At 30.7% G+C, this 16,334-nt stretch overlaps 3 protein-coding genes across 3 annotated transcripts; 1 reads left to right on the top strand and 2 right to left on the bottom strand.

Annotated features, from left to right (window-relative positions):
- Nucleotides 1–1,022: 1,022 nt before the first annotated feature.
- On the bottom strand, nucleotides 1,023–5,812 carry LOC131626084 (2-C-methyl-D-erythritol 4-phosphate cytidylyltransferase, chloroplastic). The gene is made up of 12 exons (XM_058896909.1): nucleotides 5,645–5,812; nucleotides 5,481–5,566; nucleotides 5,224–5,316; nucleotides 5,067–5,122; nucleotides 4,677–4,756; nucleotides 4,511–4,593; nucleotides 4,093–4,170; nucleotides 3,503–3,571; nucleotides 2,170–2,238; nucleotides 2,038–2,084; nucleotides 1,754–1,844; nucleotides 1,023–1,459 (listed from the first exon to the last, which is right to left on the bottom strand). Exons 1-12 carry the CDS (start codon nucleotides 5,742–5,744, stop codon nucleotides 1,391–1,393), a joined length of 921 nt encoding a protein of 306 aa, XP_058752892.1. The 5' UTR covers nucleotides 5,745–5,812; the 3' UTR covers nucleotides 1,023–1,390.
- A 134-nt stretch (nucleotides 5,813–5,946) lies between these two features.
- LOC131626093 (NADH dehydrogenase [ubiquinone] 1 beta subcomplex subunit 3-B-like) lies at nucleotides 5,947–6,594 on the top strand. Its single transcript, XM_058896919.1, has 2 exons — nucleotides 5,947–6,168; nucleotides 6,351–6,594. Exons 1-2 carry the CDS (start codon nucleotides 5,983–5,985, stop codon nucleotides 6,369–6,371), a joined length of 207 nt encoding a protein of 68 aa, XP_058752902.1. The 5' UTR covers nucleotides 5,947–5,982; the 3' UTR covers nucleotides 6,372–6,594.
- Nucleotides 6,595–9,181: 2,587 nt separating this feature from the next.
- LOC131645225 (F-box/kelch-repeat protein At3g06240-like) lies at nucleotides 9,182–10,555 on the bottom strand. Its single transcript, XM_058915900.1, has one exon. The coding sequence runs from the start codon at nucleotides 10,553–10,555 to the stop codon at nucleotides 9,182–9,184; it is 1,374 nt and encodes a 457-aa protein (XP_058771883.1).
- Nucleotides 10,556–16,334: the final 5,779 nt, after the last annotated feature.

Raw genomic sequence — 16,334 nt, 5'->3', positions numbered from 1 at the left:
TCAAACCAAACAAAATACAGAAGTGCACTTCCGTATTCTTGGAAAATCAAAATCTAAAATAATACGAAAGTGCATTTCTCTAGTTACCCGCAACTTAGAAAAAATGAAAATGACAGAAGTGCAGTGAAACCAAAAAGAGACAAAACATATTGCACAATTATATACCTAACAATAACTAGAACTATATATATTGATGTATATTACATAACCTAAAGTTCCTATTTCTGAATGCATGTATAGAAAATCAAATGTGAAAAAAATTGGATTGAAATACTTATCAAATGTGCAATTAATGTTGAGAGTAAAAATTGACAAACTACTTGGATTGGATGGAGTAGAAATAAAACTTGGATTGACAATTTTTTTTTTTGAAAGTGAGAAGAGTTTTAGTGTGTTTTGCTTGAAATGAGGAAGGGGAAATATTTGACGCGTATTTGATTAAAACCCTATCCAAAGCTTTTTGATTATATGAAAATACATTACCGAACTAATTTGAAGTAAAATGAAAGTGTGACTCACTTAAAAATGATTTAAGAGCGTGGACAGGGGTACGTCCAAAAATATATTTTTAAAATTTTAAAATAAATTAGATTTTTCACCAAGAGTGCCTCTAACACCCCTAAATTTTTCACCAAGAGTTTGTTAACACGGTGGAAAAGTAAACCTTTGCTTAAAGCAATTAAAGGGAGCTGAGTCAGTTTAGTATATATGAAAAAAGTAGGGATGAGGGTTGGGATGAGGCTTCAGAGACTTTGAAGACCCATGACTTTGGTGACTTTAGTTGTTTTTGATGATAGAAAATATGAAAATTGGAGGGAAATCAGAGGAATTGGAGGAGAGAGATTGATGCATAGGTGAGAGAAAGACTCAAAGTTATGGCAATGAAACCTTACCCAAAAAGTAGGGTACTTTGAGAGTTTAGGGGTAAGATGTTATTTGAGTGAAAAAATTTAGTTATTTCATTTATATATAAAATACTAACATCCAAGTTACCAATCAATCATAGTTAACTAAAACTATCATTTAAAAAGATTAAGTGCATCTTAAATTTTATTATATAGTCAGTCAGAAAATGGAGATACATGACTAGTATATCAAGTTCACATTACAGTTTCTTCTAAACAATTGAAAATCGAGACCTTTATTACGTTTGTCAAACATGATCTACAGTAACTTTAGGAATATGATCCCATTGCATGGGGTTCTTGTGTGTGTGGTAATGAAAGCAGGTTTCTCCTACCATGCGGAAACATTTACCTTGTTTTAAGCAAAGGGCCATGTGTTATTACACAAATCTCAATAACTAACTCAGAAACAAATGATAATCTATTGCAGAAAAAATGTTTTAACAATGACTTCTCTCTTCAATGGTGGAATTGGCAAAACTTCATTAAGAACTTTCCCCAGAATTTATATTCAATATTCTCTCTGCCAGTAATAAATCATCAGGCGTAGTCACCTGCAAAAACATTGCAAAGAGTTAACATAGTCCAGCACAAGATAAGTTATGTCAGAAGCCCAGAAATGCAAAATTTTAAGGCAACATGGGGGAATTTGCATAACTAATTCACGGCCAAAACCCATGTTGAACCATAAGCAACACTAACCAGCTTCTCAAAATCACGGTGAAAAGAGCCTTAGAAGTGCGGCAGTGGTAATCCACTGGGTTACCAAACAAAGGCTACAAAGCTTTGTATAGTATAAGAATAAATGGCTAGCCATCAAATATCCAAGAGAGAATATAGTTGACTACCTTGATGTTGGTATAAGATCCTTCAGTGATATAAACAGGCTGTTTAAGGTGCTCAACAATGGACACATCATCAGTAACTTCAAGACCTTCTCTGTGAGGAAGGAAGGTTGTACATAAAATACCAGTTAGTTTCCGATAGGCAACATATCGTCTCAATATTGTTACGAATAATGAAACCAAATTGTCTAAACTTGTTACCACATATTTTTCAATTTTGAAGGTTCATAAATAACTGAAGAATAGGATACTTCGCAATTAAATTAAGCATACAACTAAGAAACTACCTATTTACAAGCTCAAAGCCTTTCCTCAGCAACTCGGGTTTGATAACCTGCAAAAGTTAGTAAGCATTGTAAGTAGTTGACTAGGTTTCCAAAAATAATTGAGATATAAATTGTCAACTTTTGCAGTTAGACCTGTGGGGTCTGCATCTCCCATAGAGTTTTTCTGTCCAGTGTTCTGACCACAAATGAATCAGCATTTGCCTGCAGAAAGATAAGTTTACAAACATCATCATTTTCAAGTCCACCAAGGGAATGCGACGAAATTACATGCATATATCCGCCCAAGCTCAAAATAATAATTTCATTATTGATTAAAAGACATTCTTGCATGCACAACTATATTCATAGTTATTGATACTTAATCAAGTATGAACAAACAAAAATAAAACAGATTAAATCATGTCCACATTTGTAAAGCTAACTGTAAATTGAACAACATAATTTAATCTCTAAACAAATTTTGAACTTAAAAAAGTATCAAAATGGTTTTAGAAGAATGTTAGCGGTGCAAAAGTACTTGGTTTTAAAGTCAACAAAATAACTAATTTCCCTATACATGATAGCTTGTGTATTGATTTGCAAAGAAAAAACAGGTTTAAATTAGTTTAGAAGAAATCCGTGTTCATTAGTATTTTGGAGCTTTACTAGTTGTTCTGTTTTGTCATTTAAGTGCACCTTGATATGGTTCCGAAGTCTCTTATGGTTTTGGCAGGTAAATTTGAAAGGAATAAGCTTTAAGGATCAAAGCTAGAATTTTGGAGGGCTAACAGATAAATTCTTAGGTAGACACAAACATAAGAAGTACTTTTACACACAACCAATCATAAAATTTTAATTAATTAAACAATAAGTACAAATTTTTTTCTCTCCTTCATAATCACAACCACCCCATAAATCCAATTAAAAAAGAAATTAAAATTTAAATAAATTTAAAATTTTCTATCTTCTTATTAGATGCTTCTATGAATATGGATTTAGGTGTGTTTCCATGCAAGAATTTCTCTGGAAAAAAGATGAACCTGCCTCTCCCAATTTAGTGCCTAGGCACTAAATTTTCAATGCCTAAGCACTTAGGCTCCCATAACAGGTATATAGGCACTCCGACCACATATCAGAATCTTCTTATCTGCGTGGTGTAAGCTTAGGTTCTCAAAAATGGGTGCTTAGACAGTATCCACCCAGAAAAATGATAAATGTCATTTAGAGTTATAAATATCACTTTTCTGCATTTTTAGAGGGGGAGTGCACATCATACTCATGGGCAAGGAGACTGAGATTTTAGGGTCATTAAAGGAAGTTTTTGAAAGACTTTATCTTCACTGTATTCATCACCTATTTCTTGAAGATGGCCAAGTAGTTCTCACCTCTTTTGTTTGTCAATTGTCTTAAAAATTATTAGATAAATAAAATTCACCAGCCACCTATAATAATAGTAAGAATAGTACATGCAAACAACTAGGAATACCTCTTTGATTGTGGCCTTCGAAGGAACACCGAGAACAGCAGCTCCATTCAACAATCCATCTTTAAGGACCTTAAAAACATAATATAGATAAGTAATCTAAGTAGGCAGGTTAACTGAATATATGTTTGGATTCATTTTTTATAACAAAAGAGATCTGACCAAAATATGTCAAAAGTGCATTTGAGTCTAAGTCTATTATAAATGTACTGGCACAAAACATGTCATCATGTCAAACTAAACAACACGACCCCTTATATAAAGACTCAGCCGTTGGCAATGGTCGTCATTTAATTCCAGAGATAAAAAAGAGACTCAGCATGATTTATGGATTTCTGAGTGATTAAAGTTCAAATACTAAAGCACATAGTGTTCTTTAGCTCTTGTTCCATATAAATCATCGACAATAACAATAACATAAATGTCAAGTTGGTATTTTCCTGAAATATCACTGCTTGTAGGTGGGAATTCTTCCATAACACTCTCAATAAGTTAATATAACATGTTTGATTTTCTCGATGTATGCATAACATTCAGAAAAATTAAGCGGTGAACTTAGTAACATATGCGAGAGAAACTTATTAAATCCAAACCTTTTTCACATCTCCTTGTAGCACCAAAGGTCTTGCAGAATCATGGACGCAAACAAGCTCAGAGTTAGAATCAATAACCTGTAAAGAAAGGTAACTATGAATATATAAGGAGAGTGTAAAAAGGATAAATAAGTGATTAGAATTTTATTTACATCACATCACTGACTGACACTTAGCAATGTGATTCAGCGCTTCTGATAGTCTGGCCTAGGTATATCTATATTTACTTGAGTTATCCAAAGTTTCTGAGAAAATTGTTTGGCAAGGTGCAGGTTTTTCACATACAGCTAATCATCATTGTTTGGAAGGAAGAGGTAAGAAAAGAAGCACTGGCCTAAACTAATATAAAATTGAGCTAAAGAAAATGCATGAACAGATAACTTAATCACAGAATTAAATAAAAATAAACAGCACATACCTGAAAGCCATTGTAAACAGAATCCTGTCTTTCTTTTCCTGGCAGTGCGAATTTGAGTTCTGCTTGGGAATTTCCTTTCACATCTGAGGGATAAAAAAAATAATATTAATAGCAAGAGCCAAAGGCATCGTTTAAGGAAGAAACCAAAGGTGAAGAAAGAAGAAACCTTCGAAAATGTCCCTGTAGGAAGGATCACAAACAACAACAATTTCTTTGACTTCAGGCATGCGAGAAAAAGTCAAGAAACTGCAGCGGATTGACAGATTCTCTAATTAAGTTATAATAAAAGAAATTAAACTCATTGCAAAGCACATAAAGTGAGTGAAGATATGAGCCAAATAAAATGAATACATGATACTACATTATATTATATCTCTCAGAATCATGTTCTTTCTTTTGCTGTTAAATTCAATGACGCCCCCTTCCGCATAAAAAGATAGTAGATTATGTACATTGAAAATCAACGGTCGTAGTTATTACTATCACGATTTCATTTTGCAGGAAACATAGAAACATAGGTGTTATTATGAAAATGAGATGAAAACATGAGTAATACCTATAGAGTGCAATGGGTTGACCCAGAAGAGGAAGATACTGCTTTGGCATAGTAGCCTACAATTATACAAACAAATAATAAACACAAAAGAAACTGATTCATGTAATAGATTTTGAAGAAAAATCAAAATACTAATAACAAAAGATAAAAATCATACTCCCATCCTCTTGCCCTTCCCTCCTGCAAGCAAGACAACTGAAACGCTTCTGTCTTTGACAACAACATCAGACTCAGCATCTTTCTCCTTCTCCTAAGAAAACAAAACACCTCAACCTCTTAGTTTATTCATTTCAATAATTGGAAGCTATATAATTCAGATACCAGAGACACAGATACCAGACAGACACGACACTAACGCTAACTAACAAGATCAAAATGAATCAAATCAAAATGAAATGAAATTGAAGGACTTACTTGGACGGGAAGTGCAGAGCAGAGAATTAGCCTCGAGTTTGATTTTGCAACAGATAATCGATTTTTGTTTAAGCAGAATTTAGGACCTGAATACAGATAACAACATTGAGGTACAAGTAAAAAAAAAAAGCTATTTTCAAGAGAATTGAGAAAGATTCAACTACCTGTAGCAGTAGCTATAGTTGCAGTAAATGGTTTATTGATTATTGTTGGAAACGCCAATCTCGAAAGAGAAGAACAACGTTCAAACTTAATCAACTCCATTTCAAAAAAACAAAAAAAACAAGAGATAATAAAATTTTGGATGCTAATTACACCTGTATATTTCTTCTCCATATTCCGTATATTTTATTTGGTCGCTACTGACAGAGTAAGAAATAAAATGGAGTAGCTTATTATTGGGCTTGGGCGAACGTTATGGGCCGGTCCGGGCCCATTAAGTTAGTTTAGAAAAGAAAAAGAAGAGGAGAGAGAAGGAACTATCGATCGATCTCGGAGAAGAATGGGTGCAGGAAAGAATACGGCAGAGTTCTTCAGGAGGAGAGATGAATGGAGGAAGCATCCGATGCTTGGGAATCAATTCCGTCACGCTACTCCTGGCCTCGGCATCGCTCTCGTCGCTTTTGGTGTTTATCTCGTCGCTGAGCAAGTCTACAACAAGACTAATGCTTCTTCCTCTTCTCACCATGTACGGTTAGGGTTTTTTCGATTTCATCAATTGACGATTCGATTTGATATTCTTCCTTCACAAATCTCATATTGTCATATAAATACATTTTAATTATGGTTCAATACATCAACATGTTTTCGTTTCGTAACTCGTTGAATTGAAAATGGTTCTGGATTACTAATTGACTATGGCTGTTGCAGGTGAAGGCTGGGGAGCATTGAGGAGAATCGTCGATTCATCATTTTCCTTGTTTTTTTGTTTGTTTATTTAAAGCGTTGGTTGAATAAGCTTTTACTTTGCAGGGCTTTCCCTTCCTTGTAATATGCTTAGGAGAAATTTAAACTCTGTATAATGAATGAATGTATGTATGCTCACATTTATGCTTCACTGATTTCTTTCAGTGAGTGAATCTTTACTACAATTTCATATTTTGATTCCAATTCAGACGTGCTCTTAAATTTTTTATGCGTTGTGTTTGATTGGATTTTAGAGCTGCAGAAGGGGGAGGGAGATGACACTTGGTTGATTTGGGAATGAATTTTACTGTTTTGAGGATAATAAGGCCGCCAATTTGCCAATTTATTTGTTTTAGCTGGTGATTTAGTTGTTGTGTTTCTTCTCTATGAGTTCTGATATCATAACAGTCACTGACACATGTTGGCAATTGGTTCATTGAAATGTTATCAATCATTCCATAAGCAGACATAGTGTAAGATTTATAATGTCCATGTATATTGAAAGTGGTTTAACAGTCAGTAGACTAGAGGTCTGGTTTTTGGTTGTTTGTGTGGTTATCCACCACCAGATGTTTCATTTCAATGGTTGAATGCTTGGGAGAAATAAGAAAAACAGGATATCTCCCAGCATCACTTTACTTGTTCTAATTTTTTGGGCTCCAATAACTTGTTTTAATTCTTAATAACCACCTTCCAAATTCAGCGCCAATATGTAAAAATTCATAGTGAGATGCCCAGTCTGTCATCATATCTCTGGTGGACAGCTTGTTGTGCTGCAAAATCATTCTTGCCATGTATTTTGTACAAGTCAAAAAAATAATTGGCTGTTATGAGATTCTGATCAATTGGTACAACCCAATGATGGCTATGACATAACTTACAAGGCTAAAGCTGCAGAAAGGGGGTGTGAGGGGGAGGGAAAGAGCCCTTGGCTGGTTTGAGAATTGAAATCTTCTTGTTTTAGAATGATAAGGGAATCAAGTTATTTGGTTTTGCTGATGCCTTAGTTATGATGTTTCTTCTCTGATTCAAAAGGCAGGCTTATGCAGAGTATATTCTGTACATTTCTTTTGTAACAAGTCCATATATCCCAACATTTTAACTATTGTAAGATAATAATTTCATTTCAATGTTTGGGAGAACTAGCAAGATTTCAATTTTTAACTAGCATCACTTGTTCTAATGGTTTTTTATTTGGTAAAAACTTGTTTGTAGCAATATTTTGGGAGTTTGCGGGTGTTTAGATTAATTTCCTTAAGATGTATTTTTAATTTTGATTGATTTTCAAGGATTAATTCCTTTTACATGGTTTTTTAATTTTGATTGGTTTTCAAGGATTAATTCCTCTTTTACATTTTTTTTTAATTTTGATTGGTTTTAATGTATTTTAATTTTAATTTTAACTAGGTTTTAAATATTTAAATTATAAATTATAATTTTTTTATTAATAGTGTGGTTGACTATCTTATTCTAGAAGACTCTTTAAGAAATATCGATTTCAAATATATCATACTCTCAAAGAAGATAATGTTTGTGTTATCTAAGAAAATATAGATTGGTAATAGTAGGGAATATTTGTGCGGACTATCTAAAAAGATACAGATTGGTAATGGTGCAGCGAACATGAAGTCTTAAGTTAAAATCATAACTATTCTACTACTATCTTTTACTAAAATAAACCTTTATTTTTAAAATAATTGTTTTTTTTCCTCTTTTTCTTTAATCATCTGTACCAAAATATATATATATTTGATATTATATTACAAAATAACAAAAGACGAAATAAATAATATTAAAACACAAAAAGTTATTGAGTTGATATAGCTATCTTACATTAATTATTATATTAATTAGTATGTAGTGTAAAAAATTTTACACAATGCTTCTTAACTATTCAAATATGAATAGATTACTTTAATAAATTTAAATAATTTTAATAAATCAAGATTCACTGAGAGTATAAAATTTATTTACACTATATGTGTATTTCAATTGAATTCTATTTATATATTACAAAACAACAAACGAATAAATAAGTAATATTAAATCATAGACCTTGATTACCTCCCTAAAAAAAATGTATGTGACCATTTGATTCAATTAAAATCGGATGAGCTAATAATTTTAGGAATATTTTTATCATGTACTTCAGTATATATTTTTATAAGTTTACACTGTCCATTAAATAAGATTATGTCCATTAAATAAGATTAAGATCAAACGATTAATAATATCTTGACAGGTTGAATACAGTAAAATTCCTACTGATTCAATATTTTTAAAATAAAATAAATATCCATCAATAAAAGATTAATGCAATATATCATACTAAAAAAATTAAAATATATACATGCATCACTTCTGTGCAGCTAAATCCGTACGAGGTGCTGGACAATCAGAACCGGAATTAGGAGGTGCTGGACAATCAGAACCGGAGTTTCTATATGACCGAGTGATTTGTTAAGGAGCGATGTGATTGGCATATACTGCAGCACAGATTGTTCCATATGTTGTACTTATGTCAGAAGTAACCGTATATTGTGACTAAAAAACAAGAATTTCATAGAGGTATAAACACAATTAACAGGAGAAAAAAAAAGACAGAGATCCTTGTATCCAAGAGAGAATTCCTATAGTATTATAACTACAACAATTTTGTAAAACCAAAGCCATACTGTAACAGAAAAAAAAAAACAGAGATCCTAGGGGAGAGAAATCCTATTTATTATAATAACACTACAACAAATTTGTAAAAGCAAATCCATACTGTAATAATACATCTGTAACAAATCTATCTATCTAAAGTTTCCCATTAGAAGCATATTGAATCCAAGAGGATGATAGTTTTTCCCTGGCTTCAATGACTGCAGCTGGAGTTGTCTATGACGAATATCCACCATTTCCTTGATCGAAACATAGCTCAAAACCTGAGGAGTGGCTTGAACATTGGATGCAACGCCCCCAATATCAATGTGTCTGAATACACCAGTTTCAGGGCAAAATGAGACCAGACATTGGGAATGTGAATGTGAATCAGAATCAGCCCTGAGCCACATGTCTCCACAATTGTTGAATCCAATTGGTCTGTGCTTGTCCTGAGGACTCAATCCACAGTAAGACTTTATATCAATACTGAACGCCTTTCTCCATGACTCTTTCACACCGTAATCCTCCATCAACCATGTCTCGAATTTCGCACCCTCGATTACGTAGCACAGACACAAACAACCTTTTAACACACCAACACTGATTCCTGAGATCTTACTCACATAGTCCTCGTCGAAGTGCGACGGCGGTGGGACGGAACCGAATGTGTTACTGTTGAGATCAAATGAACATATCAATTCAGAACCGGTATCCTCAGTGACCCAATGAATTGCACCATTGAATGAGGGATCAAAGGAACAATTTTTAGACTTAGGTTTTGCAGAGGGAGCATTTGGAATCACAGTCCAAGTACTAACCCTTGAATCAGATTGGTACATTTCAGCCACCATTTGATCCGATTTCAAAACAAGCTGAATAATTTTGAAATTCTTCTTTTTAGGATCAAACCCAAAAGCCGAAAAACGGAGATTTTCATCTGCAGCACTTAGGGCAGGAGGAACAGGAAGAACCTCACCCAACAAAGGATTACATACATAATAAAGAGAGCGAGAGTGATAATTAGAAGCGCGTAAACACAAAAGACCGTTGCTAGAATTGATCAAATTCATACGCCGATTGATATGAAACGTAACAAACCTGGTTCTTCTGTTCACCGATCGTTGATTAGCAAGATGAATTGGGGTTCTGGTACCGGTGGCAGTGGCGGTTGTGGTGGTGGTGTTTTTGCTCCGCTTTGAATCGGATGAATAAGACGGTTGCAATTGCATGGCCATACAAGACGATCCATGACACGAATTGGGAACGGATTGAATTTGAGTAGAAGACGAATCGATACACGTGAGAGAATTGTGATCGGAGAGAACGACGAACGAAATTGGGGCTTTTGAGAAATAGGATTGTTGAAAGGAAGTATCGGAGACGATGGATTTGAATCGAGAACAAACGGAGGAGCATCGAATTAGGGTTACAGCGGGTAGTTTGAGCATGATATCGAAGAGGATGTGATGGGGAATGTCGAGGATGTGAAACCCTAGGTCTGGTTCACTGCCTCTTCTCACCATTTTCGTTTTCTGTTCCAATTGCTAACAACACCCCCCCTTTTGTTTCTCTCTCTAGTTTCTCTCTCTAGTACAAGTTTGGAGTAAGAGTTAACACGCACAACGATGGTTCTTTTTTCTCTGAAATACATGTAACTTGTTATGGTTACTCTAAGCATTCTCTAATCTAATTTATAGACCAAGTCAAGTTAACCTAATGGTTAAAATAATTATAATTAATCTACATTTTAGTCATTATATAAATTCATAATTCATAAAAATTATATTTATTAATTTGTTTATGCTAATAATGTATTAAAATAAGATTTATGGAAAAATATTACTATGTAATGTTTGAATATTGACTGTTTTTATATTTTTATTATAAGTAGAAATATTTAATCCCAAATATTAAGAAATTTTATTTAGTAAATTTACTTTTCTTTGACTAAATTTAATTAAGTTTTGTAAGTCATACAAATATTATTTTTTTTCTTAAAATTGTTATTTATGGAAAATTGTTTCCTGGTCAAAACTCTAGAAACATTTAATATCAAAATATTAAGAAAATTTATTTAATTATTTTAATTTTCTTTTGACTGAAATTTATTTTAATTTTGTAGCTCATAGAAATATTTATTTTTTCTTGAAAATTTTATTTATGGTGAATTTTCTGTATATAAATATGATAATAAATTGTTTAATGAGGGTCAAAATAATAGAAATATTTAATATTAATATATTAAGAAAATTCATTTGATAAAAATTATTTTTATTTGACTATAATTTAATTTAATTTTGCAACTCGTACAAATATTTTCTTCAAAAATGCCATTTGAGATAAAAAATTTATATATAAATATAATAATAAATTGTTTCAAGAGGATCAAAGAGTTATTAGAATATAAAATTTATATTTTTAAGCCTAAATGTTAAAATAATTAAAATAATTATATTTTAATCATTATTATTATTCATAAAAATTACATGTATCATAATTTTAATTTATTGATATATAAATATTTCTATACTAATAATGTATTAAAATTAAACTTGTTATAAAATATTACTATATGTAATATTTGAATGTTGACTGTTTTTGTATTTTATTATAATTGGAAATACTTTTTTTTTTGGATTAAGAATTGGAAATACTTAATTTCAAAATATGAAGAAAATTTATTTTTCTTTGACTAAAATTTAATTTAGTTTTGTAACTAATACAAATATAATTTTTTCTCAAAATATTACTTATAGTAAATTTTCTATATATAATTAGGATAATGAGGGTCAAAATATTAGAAATATTTAATATCAAAATATTAAGAAATTTCATTGAATAAATTTATTTTTCTTTTGACTAAAAATTAAAATTAATTTTATAACTTATACAAATATATATTTTTGTTTTCTCAAAAATGTTAGACATGATAAATTATATAATTCACTATCGCAAATACTACATTTCTTAACAAAAGTTCATATCTATTAACCCACCAGTTGAGGTAAAAATAATTATATTATTATTATTATTATTATTATTATTATTATTATTATTATTATTATTCATAGAACTTACATGTATCAATAATTTTTATTTATTGACATATAAATATTTTTATACTAATAATGTATTAAAATTATATTTAATAGAAATATTAACTGTTTTTATATTTTATTTTATGTAATATGTGAATATTGAATGTTTTTATATTTTATTATAAGTAGAAATATTTATTCTCAAAATATTAAGAAAATTTCCTTAAATAATTTTTTTTCTTTTGACTAAATTTTAAATTAATTTTTCAATTCATGCATTTTTTTCTCTTCTCAAGAATTTTATCTGTGGTAAATTTTATATATATATATATATATATATATATATATATATATATATATATATATATATATATATATATAATAAATTGTTTAATGAAGGCCAAGGTATTAGAAATATTTTTTTTTTGGAGCAAAAGAAATTTTATTCCAAAACAGGTTGAGCACAACAGCTGATCACAGATTCAGGCTTCTACATAACACAGTCAAAACCAAAACCTAATACAATAGATTATTACAACTTATTGCAATATGTTATCAGTTTATAGTCTAACTCAGCCTTATAGGTGAGGCATACTCCGGGGAACTGGAATGATGAACTCAAGTGAATTTGTGAGCAGACAAAAGGGAAAAGTGGGCGTGCTCGTCTCTTGAAGCTAAAAGCCACAGAGATGATATATGCTGCTTGGCAAAACCGTAACAAGATTATCTTCAAGGCGGGAAGAAAAGAAGACCTGAGGTATTAAAAATATTTAATATCAAAATATTTTACTTAATAATTTAATTTTTCTTTTGAATGAAATTTAACTTAATTTTATTTTCTCAAAAATATCTTTTATGATAAATATTATAATGAATTGTTTTATAGCTTATAAAAAAAATTGTTGTATAAGGGTCAAGTAACTCCTCAGGTCACTATTATTTTGAAGAAGAAAAAAATGGTACTAGTGTTGCACCCCAATTTTTGACCTCTGAGATCCCATCATTTTTCTAAGTATCATGATCATTATCATTATCATTTATCATCATGCATATTTTTATTTACTAACAAAAAATAAAAAGAAAAAAAGTTTGTTGCTTGTGTGTTAAAAAGACAGGAGAATGATCAAGAGAAAGCTGAAGAATTCAGGGTTTTGAGGCCCACAAGAGGTTCAACATTCTCTCAAGATTCAAAGGTTCCTTCAATCAATATTCAAGTCCAAGGATGGCTCAGTTTAAGGCAGACAACTCTCAAGATCGCCAGAAGCGCCAAATTAGGGTTTTTGTTTTTTTTCCAGGAGAACGAGTTTTTGAGACCTCAAATGGATTTCATGGATCTTCATATGTCTCAAAGTACCACCAGACAAATTTTCAAACTTCAATTCGCTCGGACGCACAGTCAACAGCTCAAACAGTCAACAGACGACCAGTTTGACCAAAAAGTCAACAGACAGTCAAAAATGCAATTTTTTGTCAACATCCATATTTTGTCAAAAGATTCATCATGTGATCAATGGTTGATCATAATTCATCAAGAAAAGTTCAGAAATCGACAAAACTCAAAATTGCAAAATTAGAGTTTTTTACCTAAAAGTCAACTGAACTTTGACCGACCATAACTCTCTCATAATTTATCAGAAAAATTCCAACCAAAGCTCATTCTCAAGGAAATTCAATTCTCTACAACTTTGATGTTGGGACCAAGGTCAAGAAATGCTTCCGCCTAGGAGATATAAGCCAAAACATTACAGGTCATTTTCAAAGTCAACAAAAAGCAGTTTTTTGTCAAAGCCCATATCATCAAGATAACTTATCCAAATGCAAAAACGCTTCCAAAGTGGCTTGTAGAGGACATCTTGGGCTTTCCAAAAAGTACAAGAACACTTTCATAGGATCAAAATTGAGGGATATATGCCTTGATGAAGTTGACCTTTTTTGGAAGAATGCATGAAACAAGTAATGACCAAAATTTGATTTTTTTTCAAAAAGGCCAATTCTTTTGTGATTCAATCTTGATTCTCATATGTTTAAAGGGCATCCACGACCCATACATCATTCATGACATTTTTATTTCATTTTAATTAAATTTTATTCATTTAAAGTTTAATTAAAGTGAGATAATTCAAAGATATTATCAAAGATGCTTATGGTTGCCAATCAAGACCAATTCAAGATGCTTAAATATATTATTGCAAGATTGAAGAGAATAATACTTGAGTGTTTTAACCATGGTTAAGAAATACACTCATTGAAAATATTCCATTATCATATTTTTTCCACAAAATCAATCATGACAATTTCCACTTGCAAGGCTTCCAAGATCAAACTCTTTGCCTATAAATAGAACTTCATTTTCTTCATTCAAAGAGAAAAAAAAAAGGAGGAGGAGGAACAAGAGAAGAATAACAACACACTCCAAAAGCATAGCATAAGTTTTATATTTTTCAAAAGTTTCAAGAAACTTGTAAAAATCAAGGCTCATTCAAATAGCCACTTTCAATCAATTTCAATCACTCTATTCCACTCTTGGAACATCATAGAGTAAGTACAATGTAATTTTTAATATGTAGTAGTGTTAGGAGTTCATGAATTAAAAACTCCATATTTATGCATATTTTCAATTTCTCAAAAAAAATGTTTTAATTTTAGTTTTAAGTTGATAAAATGTTTATTTAATTTTTAACATAAAAATATTTTATTTCTTTTCATAATTAATTTATATTGCTTAATTAATTAGTAATTATGTAAATATTGCTTTTTTTAATTATTTTAACCAATCAAAAAAAACTCCAAAAATATTTTCCTTTTAGATTTAGGTTTATATTTTTTTTATAATCTAATTTTTGACATATAAAATAATATTTTTCTTGTTAAGTTTAATTATTTGTATAATTATTTGTTTAATTAGTTTGTTAATTAACTAAAAATCAATTCCAAGAAAATCACAAAAAAAATATTAAGCTTAAATTGTTTTATATTTATATTTATTTATTATTTGATATTATTTCTTATCTTTTTCTTTGTCTTGAATTGGGATAAAAAAGATCAAACATGGAAGAGAATTGTATGCGGTTGATTTAAGACTTATGGAATTTTATCGTGTAGTCGTGTGGACCTCCGATTTTTTTCAATACCGGGCCATACCTCTGATCTGTAGAGATACGTGAACTGACTCTTTTTTGTCGCTTAATGCTTTCGCATTTTTTTGAAAATTCACAGAGTCGCCACCGACCTTTTATTTTATCCAATTAAGGAAAGGTTTATAAAAGAAACAGAAAAAAGACCTTTAAGAAATTCTGGGTAAGGGGGTAGGTTATACAAAGGGAAGGTGTTAGCACCCTTTGTATCCATGGTTATCCATGGGCTCTTAAGTTTGCTTAGCTCACTTGTTTTTCGATCACTTTTCAATTGCTCTGAAATTGCTCATATGTGGTTTCAAATACCTTTGTAATTTGAATTTTGTAATGATCCGTGTATGGATGTATACAAAATGCTTGTTTATCTTTCGAAAGATGTTTTGAAAAGAACGTTAACTTTGTAATAATCCGTGTTTGGATGTATACAAAGTATTGTCTTATTTGAAAGTTTTGAAAAATCAACAGTGTATGAGAATTTTGTTTGTTTTGATTTGAGCAAGCAAACTAGGAGGTCTACCCTGAGTTGTAAGGTCTTTATCCTGTTTCCTTTAAAAATCTATCCTTTCACCGGATATAAAAGCAAGGTTCGATCTTGTACTCAAAATAGTAGAATTTGACTTTGATTTTGAAAGAATGAAAAGGATTACCTGAAGAGGTGCAAATGTGATTGTGATTGGATTCAGATATTTATCTTTGAAGTTAGTGATCTAACGGTTCAATTTTATCTTTGACATACACGCAGTTTATATTTGCTGGAAAGTAAAATGCGGAAATGTAAAGTGCGGAAAGTAAATCTACGCTATTACATCGATTTTGCAGGAAATGTAAACTAGCCTATTTACATGAATTTGACATCCTATACATTTATCTAGGAATTTTAAATTGCAAGAAAAATAAAAGGCATGTTTTTGGATTTTTTATGATTGATTTTAATTATAATTAATGCATAATTAATTAAATTAAAATGAAGAAAAAAGATGAAAATAGATTTAAACCTAGAAATAAGTTCAAAATATGTACAAAATATTTGTCAATTAATTTTAAAACAAAACTAATTTTTTTGGAATTTTTGGAATTGATTTAAGTTAATTAAAACATAATTATGTAAATAATTATACAAATAATTAAAA

Source organism: Vicia villosa, linkage group LG1, assembly GCF_029867415.1.
Source record: "Vicia villosa cultivar HV-30 ecotype Madison, WI linkage group LG1, Vvil1.0, whole genome shotgun sequence".
In the NCBI taxonomy this organism is placed as follows: domain Eukaryota; kingdom Viridiplantae; phylum Streptophyta; class Magnoliopsida; order Fabales; family Fabaceae; genus Vicia; species Vicia villosa.
This window is presented reverse-complemented; position numbering and strand designations above follow the sequence as displayed.